The 12006-nt window shown below is 38.4% G+C and overlaps 2 protein-coding genes across 2 annotated transcripts; both read left to right on the top strand.

Annotated features, from left to right (window-relative positions):
• Window positions 1-4953: 4953 nt before the first annotated feature.
• Window positions 4954-6351, top strand: LOC142616327 (uncharacterized). The gene is made up of 2 exons (XM_075789203.1): window positions 4954-5079; window positions 5773-6351. The coding sequence occupies exons 1-2, from the start codon at window positions 4954-4956 to the stop codon at window positions 6349-6351; spliced, it is 705 nt and encodes a 234-aa protein (XP_075645318.1).
• Window positions 6352-10642: 4291 nt separating this feature from the next.
• LOC142616325 (uncharacterized) lies at window positions 10643-11074 on the top strand. Its single transcript, XM_075789202.1, has one exon. It carries the CDS (start codon window positions 10643-10645, stop codon window positions 11072-11074), a length of 432 nt encoding a protein of 143 aa, XP_075645317.1.
• Window positions 11075-12006: the final 932 nt, after the last annotated feature.

Genomic DNA, 12006 nt, shown 5'->3' with positions numbered 1-12006 from the left:
CATTTCAAGTCCTTGAGAGAATCAATGATAATGCATACAAGTTGGATCTTCCAGGTGAGTATAACATTAGTGCTACATTTAATGTTTCTGATCTTTCTCCTTTTGATGTAGGTGACTATTCGAGGACGAATCCTTTTGAAGAGAGGGGGAATGATGAGAATCAACAAGCATTCAAGGATCCATTGCATGTTCTAGTTGGGCCTATTACAAGAGCAAGATCCAAGAAGATCAAAGAAGCACTTAATGGGCAACATTCAAGAGATTTGGGTTGATTCTAACGCAGGACATTCCAAGCTTGGCCCAAAGGAAGATGAAAGCGTAATAAATTTAATTCAAGCTATTTAGGGTTGATCTGGCTTAATTGGGAGTGATTTATGGCATGAATTAATGGCTGATTGACTTTTCAGCTCTATATCAGTGAAGGCAGATTTTTTCCTATTTTGGATATGCTAATTTCGGACCAAATCAACTTTTATTTAGGGTTTTATTATTTAGTACGTTTTTTAGGTATTTTCCTTGTTTTTAGGTGCATTTAATGCTTTTTAAGTCAAATTTGATGCCTGGTATGGTAAGGTATCAATTAGGAGTTATTTTAGAATATATTTTCTTGTCTGTCAAGTTTTATGGAGCCCTTAAATAGGCTCTGAAGTCTGTAAACGTTTTTTAGAAAATTATTGAATAAAATTCAGAAAAGGTGAGGCTTTGCTCTTTTTTGGTTCTTCAAGAACTGTGAACTTATCAAGGATTCTTCCTTGTGGCGTTCAAACTTTATACCTTTGGTTCGTGATTCTTTATAATCATTGGATCAAGGTCAACTTATACCTTTGGTTCGCGTTTCGATTATAAACGTTGGGTTAGGGTTTCTATCATAAATCTGATTTTTAGCTTTCCTGGGTTAAATATTCCAATATTTTTGTTGGGTCTCAAAGCGTGTCGATTGAAGTTCGCATCAATAAACTTGCTACCAAGGAATTATAGACATGAATTGGGTTGTCGTTGCATATATTATTTTATGGTTTTATTAAGGTTCCATATTATATGCTTATATGCTAAATTGATAATGTCCAGTTTATTATTATATACATGTTTATCATTTTCAGATTTAAATCATGGCATCATTTAGCCCACTTGTTACTATTCTTAATCAAAACAAACTGACTGGATCCAACTATGTTGACTGGAAGAGAAATTTGGACATTGTTCTTACAGCTGAAGAGCACAAATATGTGCTTACCCAACCATGTCCTAGCTTTCTTTTATTAGATGCTCCTTCTAAGGAAAAACATCGATATGATCATTGGAAAAAATCTAATGAGATGACCAAGTTCTATATCCTAGCATCTATTTCAAATGTTTTACAACATCAAATGCAGAATGTAGAACTAGTTTCGGACATAATGCTAAGTTTGAAGGAGATGTTTGGTGAGCAAGGCCGTTTTGCAAGGCAGGAAACTATGAGGCAGATTTATAATACCAAAATGGCTGAAGGTACTTCAGTGAGGGAGTATTGTCTTACGATGATCTCTAATCTGTATTGTGGTGAGAAAGGACATTGGAAGTGGAATTTTCTAGTATTCAAGGCTACCAAGAATAAGGGTATGAAAAGTTAATTTCTTCTTGAAATATGTTTGGTACAGAATCCCACGGATTCCTGGTGTGTGGATTCAGGTTGTACTAATCATATCTGCAATTCTTTGCAAGGGTTCCAGGAGACTAGAAAGTTGAATAAGGGAGAACTATTTCTTACTTTGGCTGATGGGAGCAAGTTCCGGTTGTAGCTATTGGAGTGTTTAATTTATGTTTTGAGTCCAGAGTTTTAATATTGTAGCTGTCAAATATTTAAAGGGTTTAGTTTTAGAAAGTAATTCAAAGGGATTTTTGTTTTGTTAGATAGGTGATGGTAACCTGTTGATAATATGGGCTACAGTAAGAACATAGTCCCCCCCCCCCCCCCAGTAACTCATAGGTATATTGGATTGAAGTCTAAGTGGTCTAGCAAAGGACAAAAGGTGCTGATACTTTCTTTCCACCACAAAATTCTATTGGGGAATGTAAATGCAACTCTTTTGATGTATTATACTATGAGTAGAATAGAAATCAACCAAAGAGAATTCTTGTTCATTGTCAGATATAATAGACTTAATATTGATCTGAAGTTGGGTTTGAATCATTTTGTAAAAAGAGAGAAGAAGACATCTGTGAGAGACCGAGATTTTGGGGGTGCTCCCAAAATAGTGTACTTGGTACCTCTTTGGGGTTTTGATTAATGTGGAGTCACCACTTATTTTCAATTACAAAAAAAAAATTACACAATTGAATTGCCTCAAATTTTATTAATTCGAATATGTACAATCTGGCAGAGGATTACATTGCTTTGGTCCTAAATACAATCTAAGTAAAAAAGATACAAAGCTTTGGTCCTAAATACAATCTACCAAAAAGTGAAAAAAAAAAAAAAACTAATCTTGAACCAAGACCTAAGGTTCGGGGGCTAGGTGTTAGGCACCCATTTTGCCCGAACAAAGTCCAGTCCTCTAGACTATGAATGACCATTATGTACCTACAATCAATGACATGCAACAAACTATGAGATGCAATATTGTACTGTTAGTTTTCCTAGATTTATGATTAAATGCTATTTGAGAATCCTAGACCTATATCTTACTCCATGAAAAATAAAAGGTTTGATTTATTTTGTTATGAGAAAGCCATATGAAAAAACCAGGAATTTATGATAGAAAATCATAGATCCGATTTTTATAGTGCAAAACTATGCATTTTTTATAGAAAAATAAAGATCGGGTTTTCGTTAAGCAAAACCATGAATTATTTTATAGAAAAATACAAATCTGGTTTTTATGATGCAAAACTATGAATTTTTTATAGAAAAATACATATCTGGTTTTTTATTATGCAAAACAGTCTTTTTGATAGAAAAATACATGTCTGGTCTTTTGTTATTCAAAACGGTATGAATTTTATAAAAATACAGTTCTGGTTTTTTGTTATGCAAAATGGTATGAATTTTATAAAAGGGATTTTGGATTCAAGTTCTTGATGTAGGAAAAAAAGCAACTTATGCATGAAACAATTTTTAAATATGAGATTCTAAGTAGAAATTTAATCCTAGATCTAAGATTAAAATCAAGAACAATTAAGACCCAAAATTTAAAACACATGAAAAACCCTAGATCTACATAACACATCCTAAACATATAAATTAAGATCTAGAAGGGAAAATCATACAAAAGAATGAAATCTACATATGAATATGCAAAGAATGAGATTCCAAGAACACACATACATATTTTTTAGAAAGCCTCAAAAACAAAATACATACCTGGATGAATAAATTCAGCCCAGGCGAATTTCTTTAGAAATAAGAGAGAAGAGATCTCTCTAAGATGTAAAGGACTCCAGAAGTTTTTGGTATAGTGAAGATTAGAAGTTCTAAAGGACTTCAAGAGGTTCTTTTATGTTAGGGGAAGGGGTGCTGAATTTTGGGTATTTTTCCCTATATATAAAAGTATTAGTTGCTTATAAAATAAGTTAAATTGACTTAAAAGTCAGTAGACACAAAATTGGGTGGGTTTTGTCCCAAAAAAATGGATATGGATGAGTTTTCAATTGGAAAAAAAACGTACCGGGAATATTATGAGAATTGTGCCTGTGGGGGGTTTGGGCCTTGAAAATCAATACCAATCCATTTTATTAAGTCCTAGGATCAGCGTGAATGGCCCAACTCAACCCATAAGAGAGAAGCGGACCTCAGATGTGATTGGAATGAGCGCGGCCCAATAACACGTAAATTGCGCTAAAGAAATTATCGTTTGAGGAAATCCTTGAGTGCTCAACCTAATGCTAATTAGTGATCTGGGGGGAAAAAGAGCCAAGAGTTGACTAACCTGAAGTGGATACCCGAGGGATGTTAGTGCCTTTGGGGAATTCGTTGCCGAGCGTTGTTTGGTGTCTAGAGCAAGTTTCAAGGGAATCCTCAGAGGGAATGATTATTCCTTGGGATTCTGGCGAAAGTGGGAATGCATGTAAATTGGTGAAATAGTAATGATTAATGCCCCACTAAAGAGAGACTATATAAGGGGATGGAAGGAAGACTAAGGGGAGGTTAGAAAACACAAGGAAAAACACTAGGAAAAAAGAAGGGAAAACACAGGGGAATGGAGAGTGAACAAAGAATAAGGAAAAGCTGCTATCATTAAAAGCTTGTAGGTTAGAAGGTTTATAGGAAGGTGACAGTCAGGACAATCTAGCTATCACTTGGGGCTTTACCAGTAGGATTGTGAGTTATCCCACAAATGAATAAATTGGGGGCCCAATTCCTTAAAATAGTATCATAGTCCTTGAAGGTTTAGGGACCACAATTGGCGCCTTCTATGGGGATCCTACTCAACTGTAGGCTTTGAGCTAGCTTGATATTTTCCTATTATGGAGGGTTCGCATGCTAAAGAAGGCTCTAGTGGAGGAATCAATTCAAGGACTTCCTCAAGGGGTCATAGGAGGTTGTAAAAGGAGCGTAGAAGGGAACAGCAGTGCATGCAATAAGGGAATTAGATCAGACATGATTCAGACAAGGGATCCTCACATGGGGAACGAATCGTGTCTTATATCCCCGAGCGATCTCATTGCAACAATCGGAAAAGAGAGTTGGAGAATTTATGAAAGCAAGTTAAGGACCATGAGATTGAGCTAAAAGGCCGACGACGTAGAAGGGATCAAGAAGTTTTGTTTGATGACCCCGATTACACTAGGGGAGAGTCATCTCGAGGCAGTGATTCACGACTATCGAGGGACAAGTCCCGTGAATCAAGGGGGTGTCATCACAAATCTCCCCATCATGATAAGCACAGGCACCATAATTCCGCTTTGGATGCCATAAGCCGGGCGCTGAGGAGAGCTATCCGTTCACCCTTCTCCCAAGAGATTAAGTGCACAGAAATGCCGAGGCGGTTCACTTGCCCACCGTTTACCATTTGTGATGGAAAAAATGATTCAGTTGAGCATGTAAATTACTATATTCAAATGATGTCACTCTATTCCCAGAATGATGGTTTGATGTTCAAGGTGTTCCCATCTAGTCTTGGGCCGATGGCTATGAGATGGTTTAATGGTTTAAGGATAGGATCTATTCGAAACTTTAGGGAATTGATGCAGGCGTTTAGGTCACGATTTATAATGTGTAACAAAGTTCCTTAGCCGATAGATGCCTTTTTATCCATGAGGATGAGAAGTGGGGAGACTTTTCGCTTTTATGTGAACATGTATTAGGAGCTATACAATGAAATAGGAAGGGAATATGAGCGGGTAGCCACCAGCACCTTCCAACTTGGGCTCCTTGAGGAGGCGGGGCTAAGGGATTCTTTAACCATGCGGCCTCTTGAGAATATGCATTAGCTTATGAGAAGGATTGAAGAATATAAGAGACTAGAAGAAGATCGGCTATAGTGCAAAGGTAAAGTCCCGGCTTCTTTGCAATACCACAAAGATTATCATCCCAAGAGGTTTCAGCAAAGAATTAGGAGGGAGCCAAGGGTCCCTGGTGTGGGTTTAATGCAACAGACCAACGGAGTTAATGTGATGTTTAAGGAGCCTATCTATAAGATCCTCGAGCGTATTAAGAATGAGCCTTACTTTTGATGGTTGGGAAAGATGGATGGGGAATTGGCAAGAAGGAATCAGAGCTTGTATTACACTTATCATAGAGAGAAAGGTCGTACTTCCAAGCAGTGATGGGTGTTGAAGGACCACTTGGAACAGCTTGTAAAAGCGAGGCATCTAAAGGAATTTGTGGTTGGCCAAGGAGAGGTCAATATAGGCCAAGACTTGGGAAGTCGAAATAACAACGCACTTTCCCCGCCCTTAGGGGTTATTGGGGTTATTCACGCAACTTCCATGAGAGTCAGTGTGAGTCGTCGAAGGGGCATATTAAGTGTGGTGACCCCGCCTGAAGCAGACTCTACGGACCGACCAGAGAATAAGCTTAAGAGAACCTCGGTCTCAATCACGTTTGGTGAAGCAAACTTGGAAGGAACATCTCAACCACATGATGATGCCTTGGTGGTGACCTCACGGATCGGTGGATTATTAGTTAAGAGAGTATTAGTTGATCAAGGAAGTAGGGGTGAGATCATGTACCCTGACCTATATAAGGGGCTATGGTTGAAGCCCGAGGATTTGAGTAAATATGATACTCCGATGGGAGGGTTTGATGGGAAAGTGGTAATGCCTAAGGGGCTGGTAAAACTCTCAGTGGTAACCGAGGGAAAGGAGGTTAAGGTAAAATTCATAGTGGTTAATGCCTTTTCACTGTACACTATGATTTTGGGATGGCTCTAGATCCATGCTATGGGGGCGGTACCTTCTATGTTGCATTAGAAGATCAAATTTCCAATTGAGGATAGGGTGGCAATAGTGTGAGTTGACTAGAAGGCAGCAAGACAGTGCTTGGTGGCTGCCATAAACCATGAGAACAAGAAGAAAGATCAAGTTGAAGCGAAGCAATTATAGAGTTTACAGGACGCCGAAAGCCTATTAGGAGTAGATAGCATGAAGGAATTAGTTGAAGTGCAAATTTTGCCTTATACTAATAGTGTTAGGATGTGTGCCCTTAAATCCTATTGTATGATGCTATGTATGACATTATGTATGACTTAATGTTGTGTTTAATAAAGTTGTTTTATTATTATCTAAAATAATGGTAACATGAATATTGGGACATTATCACATAGTCCATGAGATGCATAGTATGTGATTTATGTGAAAAGTCACAGAAGATATAATTCACAAGTTCTTTGTAAACTCAGAATTTATAGTTCTTAGTCGGTGATGAAATTGGGCATTTCATCTGCGAAGACTATAACGTATCAACTAAGATGATTTATCTTGATCATGGAAGTGGAGACTTCTAGTTGATGTGTTGATATGTTTCAAGAGTTAAGACATATTGAACTGGACCATTGTGAGATTTATTATTCTCCTAATGACTGTCAAATGAATAATAAATCTCACGACTTCTATTTACATGAACTCTTAATCTTGAGAGGATAATGGACCTGATCATGAAGTGTAGGTTGCTTTGATATATTAGGAGTGAGATCTAAAGTAACGGTCAAAACCTCAGTATGTTGGGCAACCACATTTACTGTTGATGGAACATATATTCTCAAGATGAAATTCATAGTCTCTTAACAGAGATATAAAATATTTCCTTGAGATAAGTTTAATGTGATAAGTTATTCATAGAGTTAGGCCTAATCACTTTGGTAAAAAATTACTAAAGTATATATTTATGAAATTGGGTTTCATAAATATATGATGAATAACTTTAAAGGATTAAACCGGGTACTCAAGGATAAGATGTAGTAATTTACAAAGTGGCAGTCTACATTCATGACTTTATATTACTATGAATATTTTATGAAAGGGTTGCATGTACAATAAAGTCTTGGGATATAATTTATTAATAAGGCTTAGAGTGCAATTATATTTATATAGTGGTATTAAATATAATTAATGGTAACTTTGGACTTGTCAAGAGTTGACGAAAAAGTCCAAAGCCCATTGGAGCTAGTGTCTTATTGGTCCCTTTTGGTCCCACTCCAAGCCACACATTAAAGCCCAATTGGAAAGGCCCAATAGGCCAGCCCAATTAGATAATCAGTTAGTTATAAAGGGAGAAACACACAAAATTTTTTATTAAGAAAAAGAATAAGAGAGAGACATCATTGTGAAATGGTGTGTATGTGAGAGTGAGACACTCTATCATTCTCCCTTGAAAAACTGATTGAGAGACCACACATTGTGGGCGTAAAGTGGAATTGGAGTGAAGATTAAAAGTGTTCCCAAGTACTTTTAATCTTTGTTTTGAATTTCTACACACCAAGGTACGCTATCTTGTTCTTAAATTCTAAAATTTACATAGTGCATGTTATCAATCATGAATGAAATAGATCCTTGTTTGTTACTTCCGCTATGTGTTTTGTATGAGATACAAAACCAGATTTTCCTACAATTGGGTACTTTCAGATAGGGAAAGATATGCAACTAGGAGATTGGGTAGAAGTTCTCCTAGTGTTAATACAGAATTTCTCAGGGTGGACCCTACCTTCACTATGCATTGGTTGAATGTCGATCCTTTGGTCACGCTGAAGAAGCAAAGACCCAAGAGATCGGCAAACACACATGTGGAAGCAGTGAAGGAAGAAGTAAAGAAGTTGAAACAGATGGGGGCTATCAAAGAGACGTTTTTTCCTGAGTGGTTGTCTAATACAGTGGTGGTAAAGAAGAAGAATTGAAAATGGAGAGTTTGCATTGATTTCGCTGATCTTAACCGAGCATGCCCTAAAGATCCGTTCCCTGTACCAAAGATCGACTAACTAGTGGATGCTAGGTCGGACACCAGAAAATGAGCTTCCTAGATGCCTTTAAAGGCTACCATCAGATTGCTTTGGCACTTGAGGATAAAGAGAAAACTTCCTTCATTACTCCCGAGGGTAATTACCATTATACAGTAATGCCCTTAGGATTAAAGAATGTTGGGGCAACGTACTAACGAATGGTTACCAAGATATTCAAGGAGTAGATCAGTGAAACGGTAGAAGTTTATAACGACGACATGGTGGTGAAGAGTAAAAGAGGTGAAGAGCAAGTTCCTAACTTGGTTGAAGTTTTCGAAATATTGAGACAGCACAAGCTATGCCTCAATGCAAATAAATGTGCTTTTGGTGTAGGGTCGGGTAAGTTTTTGGGTTACATGATAACTACGTGGGGAATCAAAATCAACCCCGACCAGATTACAGCCTTTCAACAACTTAAACCACCTGCAAACCCCAAAGAGGTGCAAAAGCTCACTGGGATGATTACTGCCCTGAATAGATTTGTTTCGAGGTTCGCAGATAGATGAAGACCCTTCTTTTGGTTGTTGAAGAAGTGGAAGGGTTTTCAGTGGATGAAAGAGTGTGACATGGCATTCAGAGACCTGAAGTCTTATTTGGCTAGCCAGCCTGTCTTATCCCGACTTGACCTTGAAGAAGATTTGTATATGTATTTGGTAGTTTCCAACCACGCGGTAAGCTTGGTATTGCTAAGACATCAAGATGGGATCCAAAGACCAGTGTATTATCTTAGTTAAATTTTAATTGATGCAGAAACTAGGTATTTGCCGTTAGAAAAAATGGTGCTACCTCTGGTGCATGCTACGAGGAAACTGCTACATTATTTTCAGGCCTATATGGTGTGGGTGTCGACCGAGCACCCCCTAAAGTCACTTTTGAGGAGGTTGGATTTCACTTGTAGGATAGCTAAATGGGGAACTAGGCTTGGAATGTTTGACATACAAGCATTGGAACTCTGTTAGGGGTTAGGTATTGGTAGATTTCATAGCTGAGTTCACCCCTGAACTAGGAGTTCCCGTTTGGATATGCTAGTTTATGGTTAGAAAATGGAGTGTGTATGTGGATGGTTACAAGAGGATCTAGAATCAAGGTCATAATGATATCACCGGAAGGAGTCCGATTGGAAAAGTCATTGAGGTTAGGTTTCCACACTTCTAACAATGAAGCCAAGTACGAAGCCCTTATTTCTGGTCTCAGGGCGGTCTAGCAGCTGGGTGCCATGGAAGTTGAGGTGTTCTTGGACTCAAGATTAGTAGCGAGTTAGATTGAGAGGAGCTTTGAGGCTAGGTATTCCCGTATGCAGCAGTATTTAAAGTTGTATGGGGCTTTACGAGCAGCTTTTTGAAAGGTGAATGTGGTTAGGATACTAAGAAGTCAAGATAGTCATGTCGACTCATTGGCAACTTTGGCCTCATCATTGGATGAATTTGTACCCCGAATGATCTTTGTGGAATTATTGGAGCAGCCGAGTATAGAACATCATACAGTAGTAGCATCAACTACAATACCAAGGCCAAGCTGTATGGATTTGAATATCTCGTTCCTAATTAATGGATCTTTGCCGATTGATTCAAAAGAGTCAGAGAAAATAAGAAGAACATTAGCCCGCTTCTGGCTTTTCGAGGAAAACAAGTTGTATCAATGCTCGTTTGGGGGACCTTATTTGTTATGTCTCCATCCACGCAGAGTTCCCGAACTTCTGGCCAAGCTATATGAAGGGGTATGCGTAGGACATTTAGGAGGGAGGTCTTTAGCCTACTGAGTTATGACCCAGGGTTTCTAGTGGCCGAGTATGCAATGGGATGCGATCGAATATGTAGAAAAATGTGACTAGTGTCAAAGGCATGCCCCAATCACTCACCAACCGAGTTGAAATCTGAACCTAGTCACTAGCCCTTGGCCTTTTGCACAATAGGGTCTGGACATAATGGGACTGTTCCTTAGGGCTATAGTGTTGGTCACTATTGATTACTTCACCAAGTGGGTAGAAGTTGATAATTTTGTGAATATTTAGGATGGGCTACAGTTTAAGATGGGTAGAAGTGGATGTGAAGAGATTTGTATGGAAAAACATCATTACAAGATTCGGGGTACCCCAGGCACTTATTTTAGACAATGGGCTACAGTTTAACAGTAAAACCTTTCGGGAGTACTGTAGTAACCTGGGAATAATTGACAGGTACTCGTCACCAGCTTATCTCTAGAGCAATGGGCAGGCAAAAGCAACGAATAAGATGATAGTGAATGGTCCGAAAAAGAGGCTGGAAGGGTCAAAAGGGAATTGGGCCGAGGAGTTGCCGGACGTTTTATGGGCTTATCAAACCACACTAAGAAGATCGACGAGTGAGACTTCTTTCTCGTTGACATACGAGGCAAAGGCAGTGATACCGATTGAGATTAGCTTGTTAGGCATAAGAGTTGAAGATTTCACACAAAGTGATAATGGCACTCGAATGGTTGGAACTTTAGACTCCTTAGAAGAAAAACTGGTTGGAACTTTAGACTCCTTAGAAGAAAAACGAGATATGATATCTGTTCGGCACACTGATTACCAACAAAAGTTGGCCAGGGGGTATAACAGGAATGTAAAGCCTAGAGAGTTTGTAGCGGGTGTCCTTGTTTTGCAAAAAGTAGTGGGGAGTATGAAAGATCTGAGTGCGGGATAGCTTGCCCCGAATTGGGAAGGTCCTTATAGGGTGACGACCATAGCTAGGATATGGGCTTATTACTTGGAGGACTTGGAAGAAAGACCTTTACCCCAACCGTGGAATGTTTATAATCTCAAAAAATATTATCCTTAAGTGTGGAAGGGCAATTTTAAGAGATGTTTTAGTTTGTAAATGAACTTGAATGAAGAGGATGGAGTGGATTCAGTTAAATGCATATTGTGTTGTTAAACTAGCATTGAATTTTTCCTAAGGACAAAAGCTTGGCCTCGGCCTGGCTGCGGTCATCAACAAGGTGAAAACCTTAATAAAGTTTTCCTAAGGACAGAAGCTTGGCCTCTACTTGACGTCGGTCACTGACCAAGCGAAAACCTTAATAAATTTTTCCTAAGGCAAAAACTCAGCTTCAGCCTGATTCCAACCACCAATCAGGTAGAAACCTTAATGAATATTTCTTAACATAAGGATCCTGTCTCAATCTGAGCCTATTCATTGACTACTACCGAAATCTAAATAATAATGGATCAATCATTATGAGAAATAAAGTAGAGAAAATAAGCAAACAACTTAATTAAAAAGTGCAAGCATTCGGCATAAAACAAATTAAATGAAGTTTGATACATAAATAAAAGGTCACTTTGCCCAATACAAAAGCCTTAACAATCCTATAAAAAGAAAAAAAAAAGAAGAAGAAGAAAATAATTTGATTAGGTAGTCTGTTGGAGGAGCTTAACTTGGAATTAACTGGGGGCACTCTGTGTCTCAATAGGAATGACAGTGGTCAGGTTCTCCTTGTCAATTACCACAACATGAGCATCGATCTATTGGGATAGCTCCCTCATACCAGGGCTAACCTCCCCCTTTTCTTCTCCCTCAGAACTCTCAAATTGGTCATCTACCTGATCTTCTACTAGATGATCATCAAGCAGGGG

The sequence above is a fragment of the Castanea sativa genome, chromosome 11 (genome assembly GCF_040712315.1).
Source record: "Castanea sativa cultivar Marrone di Chiusa Pesio chromosome 11, ASM4071231v1".
Classification (NCBI taxonomy): Eukaryota; Viridiplantae; Streptophyta; class Magnoliopsida; order Fagales; family Fagaceae; genus Castanea; species Castanea sativa.
Note: the sequence above shows the minus strand (reverse complement) of the source record. Positions and strands in the feature narration are given on the sequence as shown.